Here is a 17,768-nt window from a genome sequence, read left to right on the forward strand (position 1 = left end):
CTTTATAGCAATAAAAGTTCTTGTTATGATGGAAATAAATATTAATGTTTTTCTTACAGTTTATAATATTCCTGGGATCATCCTATATTGTTCCATTTGTTGTTTATCTTTTTGAAAAATATGTTTATACCATGCATTCAAATTTCAGCACAGCCCAAGGCTTATAGTAGTCATGCTAGACAAATGTCAAAACACAAAGATTTTGACATAAAAATTAATTTTTATGGGAGAGAAAAGATGACAATTTGGAGCATCCTACAGTTGGAAAATTGTAGCTGTTGAGAAGATGGATCTTTCAGCACTTATCACACAGTATAGCTCAGGAGAAAGTATATTTTATACTTTAAATACTAGGAAGAAAATGTGAACTGCATGATGGTTTTAGCATTCAAAGATATTTATGCATAGCACCTTTTAGTCATGTGTAATTAAGTATTTCTATTTTTTCTGCTCCAGTTTGTTTATCATCTGTTATATGCCCATGTCAAGCATTTAAAGTATTTTAATATTTACAACATCTAAGAAAAAATTATGAATTTATAGTTTCAATATTTGAAAATTTTGAAACAGCACAGATCTAGTTTAGATTTAGGCTGTTTAAAACAGAAAAAATGCAATTAGATTTTCATCAGCTGCAAACTCTGAAAGCTACCATATTATCATACTCTCAGAAGCCCCTGTGAATGAGTTACATTTCATTTGAGAGAATTCCATAATACGAATGCTGCCTAAACAAACATGCAGCAACTACAGGCAAAAGAAAAACAAAAACCAAAAAACTGTGACTCACTGCTAATTCAAATACCTGGAAAATGTAACATGCTATTTATATACAAGCTGATTATGGAAATTACTTCCTCATCTATCACAAAAGATATTATATATCATTTCAGTAAAAAAATACATTTTAAAAATCCAAAAACAAACAAAGAAAAGAGTAAGAATATGGTTTTGAGTAATTATTCCAAGATTAATGCCTTAGAGTATTATAAATGTTTTTTTTTTGAAAGGCAATTAATCTCAATTTTTAATTGTTTTGCTTTTTATAAATAAAGATTTCCAAAAGGTAGTGTGTATTAGGCAACATTTGCAGCTCTATTAGAAGTACTGAAGTAGATATGTTTGAAAACCAGTAGAATTTTGAACTATATACTTTCATGATTTGCTTGTAACTTACAAGTGCTAGGCATGCAAGAATCAGTGTTGGGGATTTTTTAAAATTAACCTCTAAGAAGAGGAAATGAAATAGACTGCTTGTTTTTTATTTTCTGACTCTTAAGAATGGTAGTGTGGAAAACAAAAATTTTACACTGAACATACAATCTGGAAAAATCTGAAACCCTTCTGGAATCTGAATCCTCACTGCTATTATGATTCAATGTAAAACTAATAGACATATTTCAGACTTCTAAAAATAAAAAGCCTAATATGCTCATTTAATAAGAACCTTAATAACTGAACTTACATTTCAGTTACCAAGGCATTGATGTCCCTAATATCTGTAAAAGATTCCATGAAAGGCTCACAGGATATTTCTGACCTGGAATAGAGTTTCACCATGTCATTAGAGAAGCTTTTCATACCTCCCTATTATTCCTGAGAAAATGAGCAAGTGTTTGACCTCATTGGAGACAGTTCATTCTACAATGCAGTTTCTGATTATATAAAGGAATTGTGCTGTGAGGCTACAGTCTTTTGTGGATATCTAAAGGAGATATCAGCTACCTGAGCTCTTTGCAAATAATGGTTAACCTGCAGTAGACTTGTTAAAAAAAAAAAAACATTACAAGGCAAACAAGCATCCTAAGGAACCCCCATGAGACAGAAGGAAATTAAAAGGGTGAGGGATAAAGGTTCAGACTGAATCAAATGATTGCCTCTGACATCATGGGCCTACATAATAACATAGGAGGTATTACCCTCATATTTTTGCTTCAGAGATTTGTTAGGGCAGATTAGACGTTCAGCTTCTGTTTGTTTTCCCTCCCCCTCTTTTTCCTGGGTATACATGAGTTTAAAAAAAAAATAAAATAAAATAACACCAGGAAGAATTGAATTATTTCTCATTTCATATTAGACTTATTGTTTTTGCACTTCTGTGAGGATGAATGAGTATCTTCAGAATATTTTATAATCGGTCTGGTTGCTGCAAACATTGAATATTTTAACTGAGTATGATTTTACCTTAGTGTTAGAAAGGAATTTTAATTTGCATGCTGATTCCCGTTCTTAAAATTCAAAGATGTGAACATTTCATTAAAAAAGTTTGAAGTTGCTTGATTGTAGTTTACAAGTTCATTTTAATCAGAGCTGTTTGTTGCTTTTCAAGCTATAGTAAACAATGAGGCGTTTCTTGTGTGAGAGAAAACACGCTGTTTTTTTTTTAAATACCTGTGTATTATTTTAGTTAATTTTCATTGCTTCTGATGTATAAAAAACATTTAGAAAATCTAACATTTGTAAACACAAATATGTATTTAATTTTTCTTGCTTTACAATCAAATGGTAATTTTCTGGAAGGGACTGCCTGATCACTCAGATACTTCAATTAAAACTGCAAGCACTCACTACAATTTTTATTTCCTCCAGGTATTACATTTTCACTCAAGAAACCTCACATAGTACTATATTCTACATATTAACAACTCACACTGATCCTTTGAAATTTAAGTTGGTGTATGTAAGGATAGGAGGCAGTAGACATGCTTAACCAGCTTCGGATCATCCAAAAAAGATATTAGCCACAGTCTAGTAACAAAGAAGTAGCTCACCCCTTTCAAAGGTTCAGGATTCACTAGAAACTTCCAGGGGAGAGCCAAGGTCAACCCTTTTCAGTTGCACAGGTGAAATGCATGCACCTGTGCTCCCAGGGTTGGTTATGCCCCTTCACCAGATGCTCAATCACTGGTTCAGACTGTGACCTAATAGTTCCCATATAGTGACCCAGTACTTCTATTTCAGAAAGAAAAAAAATGCATCAATCTCATCTGTTTCACACATAAGTAAATAAACAAAAATTACATAGTTCATAAAATAACTATGCTTCCATTTCTAGTCCACTAATCTGTTCCTTGACTTCAATTAGTTCCCTGTTTTCCAGAAGGAGTTGTCATCTTTAGCAACAAGGTAATCCATAACTCTCCCTGTCACGTGGTGGTTCACCTTCTCATCGACCTTTTCATTTTGCTTTTACTAACAGCTTTCACCAATCTACTAATCCAGAACAAACATTTTGTCTTTCTTTCCTATATTTCTTACAGGGTAAAGAAATAAGTGTATAATCTCATTCATAAAACTCATTTATATAATTCCTTCATCCCGTAACACCATTTCAGAAATAATTTCACAATGATTCTGATGATAGAGAGATGGCTGAAGTTATATATAAAGCCATTTTCACTATTATTATTTTCTTCATATTGCTTTCCGAATTCACTTCCCACATGTTATCAGCAATTATACTAAAAACAGTCTAGATGATAGATAAGACTATGAGGGTATTTTCTCTCCACTTATACTGGTATTTTTCTACCTTATACTGATAGATTTATTTGATAATAGCAAATTTTGTTGAAATGATTTCAGGTGAGCTTCTTGATCCAGACCTGTCACATCAGAATGGCATTTACTGGAATCTATAGCACTAGCTAACATGCAATCTTGCTACAGTGGAGAACAGTTTTTAATATGCTGGAAGGTGTTCTTCCTCCATCTCAAAGAGCTGGTTTAGTGAAAGTGAAGAAAATAAAGGATTTTTGTAAATCCTAAATGAGATTCAGTACTTCGGGAGGTTTTTCATGATAGATACTAGATAATTGTCATAAAACTGTAGAGAATACCTAGATAGATAGATAGATAGATAGATAGATAGATAGATAGATAGATAGATAGATAGATATTACTGTTTTTCAGATGGTGGAACAAAGAGTACTCTCATAAAATGTATTTGACCACTAGGTGCAAGTAAGCTGTTCATCTGTTTCCTGGTCAGTATAGCTGCAAAACTTGCAATAAGCTTTATTAGAGTTAAAAGAAGAACTTTTACACTTGTATGAGTGAACTTATATCTTAAATAAGGCTTACTGAAAATAATAACATTACAGCTGTATTTAAAAAAAGTTAAAATACATATAAATACATGTATTTAATACAATTGAAATTTAAAATATTGACCTTATATTGCTTGATCTCTGCAACACTGCTGACTTTCAAACAGCAAATCAAGAAATTTTAACTTCACAATGTTCAGATTGTCCTGTCTTTCTGAAGAAATTATTTTCTATTTCAAATGATATCTTCTGGAATGGGTGAAATTTAATTCCTTTAACATAAGGTATATTCTTGAAGATTTTTCACTTCCCAAGAACTGCCCAGACAATTTGAATACTGAACTGCAGTAATAACTGATTAAATCTGATCTGCCAGTAATTATCATCATTTAAATCTGGATATAAAAACTGTTTACTACATGTAAACCTTGATAAATCACTCTTTCAGAAAAGACTATATATATATATATATATATATATATTTTTTTTTTTGCCTGTTATCTTAGGGGTTTACCCTTCTGCTTACCTTACTACTGGCAGACTGCAGAAAACTCAGATAACTACTTAAATCCAATTCCTATTAGGCATTACATTCATACAAGCAATAATGACTTTAAAACGTCATTGAAAATCATCAGTTATAAATGATCTTACAGCCTATGTTGTCAAGCATTTTATTACCAGACTACTTGCTTGAAAAGATGCAGTGATGTCCCAAATCAACGTCTTGCAGTATGTGCAGAAGCCAGTGTTATAAACATGAAATATTGGTCCCATTAATAAAACAAGCACTACACATCATGAATCTGCAAGCCTTTCAAAATGTTGTCTCAACTTCTTGAATATATGTTATTCTTGTCAATTCAGAGGCCACTATTTTGGAAATGCACCTTACAGTGCATTATACTCTCGAGAAAGATGGAACGGGGTGAACTCCCTTCCCTTCATTTACTGCTATGTTAAATTCTATTCAGAATGTCTCATATCACACACCATAATTCTGAAACAACATTTTTCATAAAATAAGCAGGATTGCTCTGAACCAAGAAGCATATGTAGGTTAAGACTGAAAGGTGCAATAATTATTGAAAATATCATGTTATGATGCATAACTTGTCACTGTAAATATAAGTTAATACACACATATGAACAGAAATAACAGGAAAGCAGCAGTAGCTAGCATTCTTTTCTTTGTAGTATGCTTATACTTCACACCATCCTCTTTCAAAAAGAGGTATGATATAAGAAGCTGGCATATCTCTGAAGAAATCGATTTTCACTGTGTCCTCAGCTGATTAACAGTAAGTGGAAGGTATCTTTTTATAAAGCTTTAATGATTCTTTCGAACAGGGCCTCTTTCTTCAATCCATTTTGCTGAAGATATTGGCCTGCTGGTGGGAATACATCTTATAAATAGGGACAGCCTGCAGATAAATAGTGCTTTGCAATGCTTACACCAACGTATTTTTGCTGGCTTTAGATACTGTGAAGGCTATTGCTTTTTAAGAAGAGATGGTATGTGTGCAAGACTCCCATCAAAGACAGCTGCAAAAAAAAGAAAGGTTCAAATATGCCTCCAACTCCATCTAAATACTGTTGTATGAGTGCCTTGTATTTGCAACATGTTAGAAATATGGACTGAGAGAAAAAAAAAAAAAAGAATTAATCCACAACTGCTGGCCTAGGATTTCTATATTAAGTGAAATATTTACCATATGTGCAGTGCTATTAAAATAACATGATATCTAAGCTATTTATTCTTACCATCAGTTTCTTGAGCAACTTCTTGGATGTTGGATGGTTTATTTCCATTGACCTTTTCAGAATTTCTTGTGGCGGTTGCACCAGGAACGACACCAGTGAGCAGCACTTCAACTTTTTTTTCTACTCTCTCCCTGGCTTGACAACATACCACAGCTACAGAAAAGCAAGAATCTGTTATTTGTGAAGTATCAACAACTTGATTTAAACAAAATAATTGAACATAGAAGTGAAATCTTCTTGGAGAACGATGGATTTTCAGTAAAAGCTAAGATTACTAAAAGCTTTTTCCCTTCTCAGACTTGGTTCAGAACAGCACTTGCTAATTTTGCTTTGTCCTTCAATAATGAAATATTTGTTCATTGTGGTTCCTTTGCAAATAGAAGTTGCAATATATTTTGATATACATACCAATGAGAAAGGAAGACTAAAATGAAAATAAAGAAGAAATTTAAAAGTTAAATGAAACAACATTATTTCCTGCTTTTTGTTAATTTAAGAATAGCAGTGTTCAAAATTCAGCTTTTAAAGAACCATGACAGAATCTTGGCATGAGTTTCTCTTTGAAGCATGATGGACCTTTTTCCAATCCAGTTAATGATTATAATCTATTTATTCTATAATATGTCTTTTTTCGTTAGAAGTAGTTGTGTTTCAGCTTATACACTAAATTTTATAAAGCTTACTTTAATAGTTATTGTTGATGCTTCTTTCAATTCTCAGTGGCACAGAAAGAGGAGAAAATCAGATTCAAGAAGTGAAGAAAAAAAAAATTTTCCTCCAGAAAAACTTCAGAATTTTCCAGAGGTATGAAGATCAACATAAAAAGAACAGCTGATGACAAACTTCTCAGTTTCAAGGTCTAAATTTTATTTTCTTCAGAGTTATAGCTATGAAAACAGTACAGTTCTTTTCATATTATTAAAAAGCTAGATTTTTTTTTCTGGCTACAAGGTGGTACACAATGACTCATTGTCCCTAATTTTTATGTAAAGAAGAAGTTCAGAATTAGTAATTTATCTAAAACAACGTAATTATATCCAGTGATTCTTTAAAAAGTATCTCTGAACTTCAATCACAATTTTATGATAAATAATTCAGAATGAACTCTTGTTAACTTATAATGTCCCATGTTTAAAAAAGAGCAACAAATCTCTTACTCCAGGACACTATTTAGTTAGCTTCAACTTGTGGTTATGGAGTTTGTTTCACTACCACTAATTTGAAAATACATTTTTGCATATTTTATTCAAGTAATTTCCTTCCTTTAGAAAAGAAAACAAAACTTTTTTTATTGGTCTTTTTCTGATTGACGGGGTTTAAATGAGAACTGTAGAATTCTTCTAAATGACTCCATGAGGGAGAGCTAGAGAAAGAATTTTAAATGTACCTTTTATTCTGGGATGCACTTATATTTATACAGAAGCATACACTGTCCGTATTACTCCTGTTTACCAGATATCTCATATTGCTCTCTAAACATTGTGTCTACATCAGACTCTCTTTCACAGCTCATCTTACTACCAGAAGAGATTACACACTTCCTTTTTCATAACTAAGTAATATTTATGGATAAAAATCACCTCCCTGTGGGATCTGGCTTGACAAGTACCTGAGCAACACAATCTAATGATACCTGCTTTGAGCAGTGTTGGATTAGATGACCTCTGGTGGCACTTCCCAATCTAAATAATTCTATGTTTCTTTGACTTCGCAAGAAATAGAAAAATTAAAAAAAAAGCTGTTGTTTTTTCACTTGTAATTTCCATTATTTAAACTAGCCAATGTGTCATCTACTGAACATTTGCTACATGTTCTGTGACCGCTGATAGTTTTAATTGGGCTCATGAGATACTAAGCCAAGTGACTTCTCTAAGTTTATAAAGATGCAAATAAGAATGACACAAAAGATGTACTGCCTAACGTTCTAGCAAAACAGCTTTGTTTTCTGTCATAACAGCTTGTAGCCTCCAGGCAATTTCAATAAATATATTCATTAAGAGACATGACAACACAATTATAATCATTATTAAAAACACTGCCTTAAAAGAAAAGCAGGTTTCTTGTAAATTACAAACATTATAGCAGGATTTTTTAAGAAGTCAATTTATTTCTGGAAATCATAAGAATTCAGAATAAAGACAGGAATGGAACAGGTTTCTCACTCACAAATAGACCTTTTAGGTCATTTTTCAATTGAAGTTCTAGTATTTCCTCAAGAAAAAAGAAGTCAATAAATGTGATGATAGCCAAAATAAATATACATTTAAAATGACTGCAATATTATCTATATGCATTACAAACATTTACTGAACACAAACTACACAACTATTTACAAATAATTTACACTTTAGATTTACTTTTAAGAATTTAAAATTATTGAAGATGTGACATTTTTAAATTTCTGATCTTATGTAACAGTGATGTCACTGAACCAATTCATGAATGCCAGCAGTTTTAATTTACGAATATTACACCTAATGAGTACAAAAGACTGATCAAAAGATTTATAGCCAAGTCTACCGTGAATTATGTAACTGTTTTAAATATGATAACACATCTTTTAAACATGATAACACATCAATAGTTTTATTGCAAATGACACTTGCTAAAAAAATAATTCTGGGCAACAGTAGCATGTTGCACAATAATATTCTGCTTCATTCCTTAAGACATTGAAGTGGAAATCAGGGAGATGAAAGCTCTAATTAATACGACATCATTGGTATTTGTCTGAAAGTAAAAGGTCCTTGAGCAAATTAAATTAAAGACAGTAAAAACATCTATTTCTGGTGTTTTCCGTAAGTCATCCCTGTATTTTAACCTGTAGTGCAAAAAGGCATTTTATCCAGTCACCCAAAGAAAAGTTGATAAAAAGAAGAATAAAATACTAAATTAGTATAAAACTGTCCCCTGTCTACACTTTGAGATGAAGTTGCATGCTTTTGGTTTCAAAGGCTATTCACAATTTATATGTTTCACAATTTATATATTTCACAATTCTGGGATTATACATTTAAAAAATTGACGCATCAAATCAAGAAACACTTACTATTCCCATAGTAAATAACAATAAATGTCCTACGAATATATCGGTCATTTTTAATTGAAAGTTTAGTTCTCAGGAGCAAGTGGAAAACCTACTGCTATTTACACCAATCTATATTCTGGTTTTGGTTAAAGAGTAAAACGCAAAACAGTGGACATCTAACCGGTAATCTCTATTGAGGGGCATCTTCGGCAGATAAGTAGGAAACTACCCTGGCGTCAGTCTCGTTTGATTTACAGTTCTCTAACTTAGCATTAACAGGAATAGCAAAGGACAGAAGCCTTGAGAATTCCATCATCTCCTGGCTTCTTTTAGCCACGATGAAAACAAAATAAACCTTTTTTACTTCGTAGGCTGGGAAAGGAGATTTCATTTTTCAAATCTGTTCTTATCTTTTTTAAGAATGTGGTAAAGTACTACCACAAATTCTCATGATCAAATTTGTGTGATAACACAAATTAATTTCCTTGCATTTACTGTTCAAGCTTTTTATTAATTACCTACCTGGAACTAATTTCTGATGTGGCGCTTCAGGTATTCCACGAATTGGATAGGTCCAGAGTATTCCCTGAATACCCCCATCCTCTGATATAGTAACGCTATTCAGAGAATAAATGAACAGTATCAGTTCAGAAGATATGAAAGACTATCATTGTAATACTATCATCACGATTGACCACTGAGAATTTTTCCTCCAAAGCAATCTAGAGTTACGAGATGCTGCATGCGTGAGACTCCTTTTTATCATAAGCTGTAAGTAATAAGCTAAACATATCTCAGAAAAATATGGAATAAGATCCAATGATTTCAGAAAAGTCATACATCCACATACTTCAGTGTCTTAGATTATGTTAGCATCTGAGTATATGATCTCTTATGCCATATTATCTATGCTGATGCAAAGTTTATGCATTACATAAATGTGTCCACAGGAGAACAACTATCAGTGAAAAATTAGAGACCTCTAAGAGCTTTCCTTTGCTTTGCTTTTCCTTTATCCATAACTACACTCACAGCTAGTACTTTGCATTTTGTGAAGTACAGACTTTACAGGATACATTAAAAGCTCATGTTGGATGCCTATTGCTCTCAAAATCAGACACTTGACTCCCCTTTGGGAGCTATACACAAATATCTGAAGGAGAAAATGATGACAGGATTGAGTATCTTCAACTACTTTTTTTGCTTCCTATCAGAATAAATTACCTCTTTAAGTCTTTATTTAATTCAGCAGAATCCTCATAAGGCCAGTTCTCACCATTTTCCCTCATTACATGAATTACCATCACAGCCTCATACATTATCATTGTATCTGGCATGAATAACACTGGGATTCCCAGTTTTTCTTTTGGAGCTAACCGGTTTCCTGTAGAACAGAATAGATTGTTACAGTATTTTGGAAATTTTGAAAATATTTAAATCCCTTTATTCACATATTTGCTTTTTTTCTTTTAGATACAATATTTAATGTTTCAGAGTAATGTTTTATTCTCCCTGTGACAGTAAATTGCATTTTAAACTCCTCTTGCTACAGTCAAATCTCATCTTAAAGTATCATTTGTGGTCTGTCCTCCTGTAAGAAGGTATTTTTTGATTCCATATCCTAAAAAGAAGAGTTACTACATAAACTGTAGTATGGCTTTAAAAAAAGAAACAAAGCAAAACTGAAACAAAACCTTTCACTTCTATTTACTGATAAAACTTTGAAAAGAGACCCAAGAAGACTCTGAACACTCAAAACAAAAGAAGCAAGATAAAGTGAACTTCTACATTTAATATTCAGAGATTATATGTATAATATGTAAATAAATCCCACTATTTACTAGGGTCTAAATCATGTTTTTTGAACAATGGTGGGTTGCAATGTAGGCTCATAACACTGTATTTAAAGAAAGTAATTTAAAAGTAATTTTAGGACATAATTAAAGTACATTTGAAAGAGCTGATATTATGCTGTAGAAGCCATAGATATTCTGTACTATTTTTCATTTAACTGACATTTCTTAAAATGAAAAACAAACAAAAAATATGTATACCATCTATAAAGGTGACCTGACACATTCCATAATAAATAAAACATTTTCCAATGGCTTGCCAGTCTTCCAAGTGTCAGAATACCAAATTCAAAGTATGTTGCAGTAATAAAGTTATAGGTAAATCACATAAATTAGAACAAGAACATCATACTGTCTTTTCATTATCAATCTGTTGAAGAATTCTTCAAATTTCATGGAACTGACATCTCCAGGTTAGAGATTCAGCTTTTGTCTTTCGGTAGAGAAAGCAAAGCTAAGATATATGTTCTAAATATTTGAGTTCATTTTTTCATGTCTACTACAATGTACACATTGTAAGAGAGGAATATCTGTATTGTTCCCTGGGTGTGACTGAATCTATAGAAGTTAGAATGTATGGGAGAAGCATTGCTCTACCCGTGGTTGCTTCCTCTGATAAACAAAGACTGCTGTGTTCTCAAAAAATGTCGGCAGGGAAACTTTCATGTTTCCCTTCCTATAGACAGAGAGGCTTAAAGGTGAAGATCCCTGCATACACATTTATTCCATTGCAATCATGTGCAACTTTATTGTGGATTTTGTCCATTTCTTTCCTGGATTTTTTTTGCTTTTTGTCATTGTAGTCATTGTGGCAGGCTGCCCATCACGTTGCAAAAAGGCTGTTATCAAGCAGAGAAAGCAGCTTCTCTTGTTCCTCAAAAGCACAAGCTTTAACTTGCCACAAACTGCTTTCCCCCTACTTTTTGCTATGCATGTAGGAAAACACTTTCTCAGCTCTTTCAGCACGACTATACCTACAAACCAGAAGACATTAATATACATATACACAATTTCAGTAGAAATCAGGAAGACGAACCAAGTAGATTCTATTTGTCTGTGAACATCATGCATTCAGCTAGGGTTACCAAGAAAGTATTCCCTCTCCATGCCCTCTACAGTTGTGCCTATAAATTGCAAGCAAAAAATTGCTGTTGCATCAGCATCACAATAATTAGAAAATATACAAGGAGGAGCTGCTCAAGCTAATTTTTGGTCTGTAGTGTTGTGCCAGGATAGTTTGCAACTTTAAACAAATAAAATAACAATATTCAGAGGGTTTAATAACAATAATAACAGTATTTCAGAGGGTTTAAAGTAGAACAGGGTCTTACTAATACCATTTGCAACATGACAAATAGAACAGGCTGTAAAATGATATTTTGCTGCACTACATATATATTGCATATACTGTCTGAACAGCAGATTAATTATGCCTGTTACAGGACACAGTGATATTTTAACAGTAAATTTTAATACAGAACACATATGGTATCATTCTGGGTCATTCTAGCAGAAAATTAGTTATTAAACATCATGAAAAGACAAATTTTCATGTAAGTGTTGAAATGGAATGTGTTCACATTTTTAATAAACATTCTCCTTATTAGAAGCTGTTCATAATGACAATAATTTTTATATTACCAGGCTTGCCTGCAGCTGTCAAATAACCAACTGATTATTAACTGCTAGTAAAGATTTATTTCCTTATGATTTTGCATAGTTAATAAGATAAATGAAATAGGCCTAATTGCAAGAGCCACATATTTCTTCATGTTTCTCTTTTCTCATTCCCATTTAGAAAACGTGGGTGAGGAACTGCTGCATATGGGCAGTTTTAGTACAAATCAGCATCACTAGGTCATTCCACAAGCTCTTCATAATACACAGCAAGATACTTTTTCTGAGTAAAGCCACAAACATTTGTTAAAAAGCTTTGAGCCCGATTTTTATAATACCTTTGTTTATGTCAATGTCCCTTAGGAAACTGCCAGAGCTATCAGCATAAGCTCAGTTGACCCTTTACAAGAATGAAGCCATCTGATTCAAACCAAGCATCACAGTTGGAGTCAACTGCCCTATGGAAAAGCAAATCTCCCACATTACTTCATTTGCTAGTCTGTTTTTTAAGCCTTGCCTCTCACCTCTCCAAAGGGACAGTGGAGAACACTGACTGTAAAAGAATCCTTGGACTTGACTTCTGAAGCTTAAGACTAGAGCTCTAAATTAGATACTTAAATCAAAATAAGTGTAATTTAAATTATCTGCTTCACTTCTATGGAACACATCACTCAGATTGAGTTCTATGTAATTTTTGTGTCAGTCCTAGGAAGCATAGCACATTTGAAGTAACAAAAGTAATGAGCCAGTGGATCTCTGTAGCAGAGATTTTCTTTGCAAGGATTATAGATGGGTAAAAATGCATTTGTTGCCTCTACAGTAGCATGGGAAAATGTTTAAGAGCAAGCATCCAACGTAGAGCCACTCTGATAAAACAGTGATTACGATGAGCAAAACATCCAGCAACATCTTTGAAGAGAGTCACCAACCTCTCATTTAACTTTATCCCAGTTCAAGTCATGCATTTTTCATATCAGTAATGTACTTGGATCACAAAGTTTCTAGTCACTGAAGGGACTATCTCCTTGATGCATTGCTGTTAAGTCTGTAACATCTCAGAGTACCTCCCATTTACAGCACCCAGTACAACAATCAGTTCAGTTCCCTCAAACTGAAAAAGAGAGGTAAGGAAGAGCTCACTGTGTCTTCTGATGTGGAGCCATTTAACAGTGGTTTCTTTTTTTTCTCTCTTAACAGTTTCTCCATGAAAATTACAAACATAGAATAATTCAAATTAAAACCACAGTTGGCCCCACTAAAATTAACACTAGTCACACAGATGTTAATCCAGTATAATCAGGTTTGTTTTCTCCCATCAACCTCAGGATTTGGAAAGGGCAGCCTCCAGGATATTTGCAGACAACAGATGCTGCTAAGGAAGGATTGTTATTTATTTCTTTAGGAACTTACCTTGAAGAGGATCACCAGCATTCCAATAAGTATCTGAAGTATATAACAAAACAAAACAGGCATGTGTATTCTTCATTTATGTTCACTGCTAGAAGAAGTAAAAGCTTGACTCATATATGAAGACGAAGATGTTTTCTATTGTAGCTCTTCCAAAGGTTCAATGCTGAATCCAGGAGTTGCAGAAAGAATAGACAGCACTTCTACCTTAACTCATACTAAGGGTGGGAAGGCAAACTTGTTTTTGTTTGCATCTTTTTTTTTTTTTTTTTAAACATCTCCAAGAGGATGCTTGAAGTGTTGATTCACTTCTGGTACAACATTATCACAGACATTTATTACAGGTTCTAATTAGCAAACTGTAAGAATACAGTACTCTGCTAATCACAAGAATCACAAGAATCACAAGGTTGGAAACGACCTATAAGATCATCCAGTCCAATCGTCTCCTCATCACCATTGCCACCACTAGTACTAAACCATATCGCGCAGCACGTCATCCAGACGCGTCTTGAACACTGCCAGGGACGGTGACTCCACCACCTCCCTGGGCAGGCCATACCAGTGCCTGACTACTCTCTGAGAGAATAAGTTCTTCCTTATGTCCAACCTGAACCTCCTCTGATTATTAGTTTTGTAGTCAGTTTCAATGAGAAGAGGAATAAAATTTTCTGGATCAACAGCCATCAGTCAACAACCTCTATGTGTGAATATACTCAAAACCTGACTTACTCTCACTCTGGACAACTTTACCTTACCTTGCTTGAGCAATAGAGGGGATGGATGAGAGGTCCCTTGAGCCCTAAATGATGTGACTGTGCAATTCTTTTTTATATATGTCTGAAGTTAACTGGGAAGATAATTGGTTGCTCAGCCTCTCAAGTAATCACAGACATGGAGAGTGAACAAAATTAAACTTGGTCTAACTTATGCTTTTTCATGGCACATATAGTATAACTCCCGTTTGCACCTTCTCTAGGGCAAAGATGACATGTAATGCAGTACAAGTTAGTTCAACCTCTATATATATAAAAAAAAAAAGCATCTAAAATGATAATGATGCAATCTCATCCTGCTTTTGATGGTTACACTATCATTTTTTTTCTTTCTTCAGTTCAGTTTAAGCAGACAAAATGAAAGAGATATTCCTTTCACAGATGGTCCACAGTGGTTGTATTTTTAGCACGAATCTGTTTCCTCAATTATGGATTATTTCACCAAAAGTTAGAGTTGTCCTTTGCCCTACATCTGAAAGCTTCAGAGAATCACAGAATGGTTGAAGTTAGAAAGGACCTCTGGCAGACACGCGATCCAACCTGTCCAGGCAGGGCCACTCAGAACAGGTTGCTAAGGCCCACATCCAGGCAGCATCTGAAGATCTCCAAGAAAGGAGACTTCTCCACCTCTCTAGCAACTCATGGCAGTGTATGCACAACACAGAAGTGCTTCTTGAGTTCAGAGGGAACCTCCTGTGTTCCAGTATGTGTCCATTGCCTCTTGGCAACACTGAAGAGAGCCTGGCTCCATCTTCTTTGCACCCTCTCTTCAAGTATTTATAATCATTGACAACATCCCTCAAGTTCCTTTTTTGAAAACTTAAGTCGTGAATATGCAACTCACACACTAATAGGCAATTTCACAAATGACTGGTTAAAACTTGAAAAGTTGCTTTGAGAAAGAAATGCCACAAATGAAAGGATGGATGTTTGACTCTTTAACCGAAAGGCTTCACACCATCACTATCATAAGCACACAATAAAATGTATTAGGTACAGCATGTTTATAAGCTTTGTTTGTAATTCTATGAATCTTGTGTTAATACCATTTTGTACATTTCTGGCAGAGTCTTTCAGGCTTATTTTATTAAGAGATTTAATTTAGAAGGATTTCTTCTGGTACTAAATAATGGATACAAGTTAAACATTTGCTATTTAGATTAAAATTAATTGATTGAGAACAAGGCTCAGTAATTAAATATGTTGTTTCATTTAATGTAATTTACTTTGCTTTTAAACAAAGCCTGTCTAAAAGGCTTAGCACAAAATTTCCTTTTTCATTTACAAAATTATCATTTTCTAACTAATAGTCTATTATGCATTTGTGGACAAAATAAAAACCATTATTTTGATAGAAATACCGACTGCATTTATTTATCACAGATGTGCAGCGTCATCTCGTCTTAAAAGGTTTAAGCACACCAAGGGGAAAAAAAAAAATGGCTCCAAACATAGCAATTCACCTCTTCAGCGTAACCAAAAGAAGAATAAATACACTTAAGGCCTTTAACTCTTGGGAACTTTCAAAAAATATATGAAACAAAGATTGTGAAAACTGTGAAGAGCACACACTCTTACTGAGGATAAGTGAACAATCATTTTTTTTAAGATTCCCACTGTAAGATAACTGTGTAGTGTATTTCAAAAGAAAGTTTCCACCACTTTCACACCACATTTGATGGCTCGATTTGGTGGAAGAAAGGGTCTTATTTAATACATGGATTACATAACAGTTTAAAACCTAGCTTAGCCTAGATATTGCTGATCTCCTAAACCCCAGTAGATTTAACCTTCAGTTATGTGTTACAGAGATGCCAAATATTTAAAACAAATAAAATTCACATGCATGTCTGTGCCACATTCAAAAATATTTTTCATGCCTGCCGATATGTTCTGTATTCATATTGGCAGCACCGGATATCATTGCAATTTCTCACCACTGGCATTTTGATGATGGACTTTGTGAAATTCAGCCAGCAAACACATTAGGAAAGACACATGAACTGCAGGAGACGAGAACAGCAAGAAAGCAAAACTGAGTAGCAGTGCAGAACAGTATGTAAGATGCAAGTGAGAACAGGAAGATGATTACAAAGATAGAGAATAGCTGGTATTACAACTTGGAAAAAAAAAAACAAAAAAACACAAGACATCTTACGGACCAAAAGAAGGGTGACAGACATAGTGACTTGCAAAATGATTCTATAGCGGTGAACAAAAGTGGAGACTGCATCATACGGAAGTCACTTAGCATAGGGAATGCCAAATAGGTAAGAGAAAAGACTGACATAATCAGGAATGAGTGGTAACAATTTTTTAATTATTCTATGGCCTAACATTTTTCCAGTACTTTATGGCATACTAACAGTTCCACCTGCTTTTTTAATTTTGGAAACAGAATCTTACATGCTCTGCACTAATAATGGGAAAACTATATCCTACTCTGTCTCCTTCTTCCTCTACAGCAGTGAATTAACAGTATTCCGTATTTAAGGAAGCACAGCCTACTAGCTCTTAGTATCCTCCCAAAATCTTTCTAGTGTCTAGCCATAAAAAACAAACAAAACAAAGAAAAACACGAAGTTTTATCCTTTTGCACTCAAAGAAACTTCACATTAACCTACAATAAAGTATTAGGCAAGTAAATTAAGAGTATGCCAGCTTCACCTTTCCTTAATCTTCTTCTAGACCCAAACTCACACAAAAATGTCTCTGGTCTATGGTTGAAAGAAAACAGCAATTGCTCCAGTTCAGGCATAATTCAGTTTTAGACATATGTCAAATATCTTATTATTTTTGACATATATATTTTCACTTTCATTTTAAACTACTCCTGGATATACATATCTCTTAATCCTATCTCTGAAGACGCAGACAAATTCTGAAGCTAGGGCAGATTTTAATCAATATCTGCAAAGTACTGTAAAATTGGTAGTGATGTTGGTGCTGCTATATCCTACTTTTTATATTCAACAAAACACTGTAGTACATATTACAAGTTTCCAGATGTATTGCAATTCATATAAAACTGGAAACAGATACAAGTCTCCAACTGACTCCTGTACATGAATGAGATACAGTGATTACTCAGCACTCCTGCTTTTTCCAAAGTTGTTTTCTTGACATATTTTATACACTTTGAAAAATCCAGTTTAGCTATTACTCTCCTCTGTGAGTTACACATATATCTATTTCCTGAGTTATAAATTTTCATATTCTTCATCATTCAAGGTTCACAGGTTTTTGTAGTAGGGCAGAATTGATCTCTATGCTA

At 33.7% G+C, this 17,768-nt stretch overlaps 1 protein-coding gene across 1 annotated transcript in view; it reads right to left on the reverse strand.

Moving 5' to 3' along the window:
* Positions 1-17,768, reverse strand: part of CFAP47 (cilia and flagella associated protein 47) — a gene marked incomplete at both ends in the record, with an annotated part of 263,453 nt that overhangs the window by 22,735 nt on the left and 222,950 nt on the right. The window contains 3 exon segments of the mRNA XM_079549119.1: positions 5,814-5,966; positions 9,364-9,458; positions 10,066-10,225. Coding sequence (XP_079405245.1) covers positions 5,814-5,966; positions 9,364-9,458; positions 10,066-10,225 — 408 coding nt within the window.

This window comes from Tetrao urogallus (genome assembly GCF_951394365.1).
Source record: "Tetrao urogallus genome assembly, chromosome: 1".
NCBI classification, from domain to species: Eukaryota; Metazoa; Chordata; class Aves; order Galliformes; family Phasianidae; genus Tetrao; species Tetrao urogallus.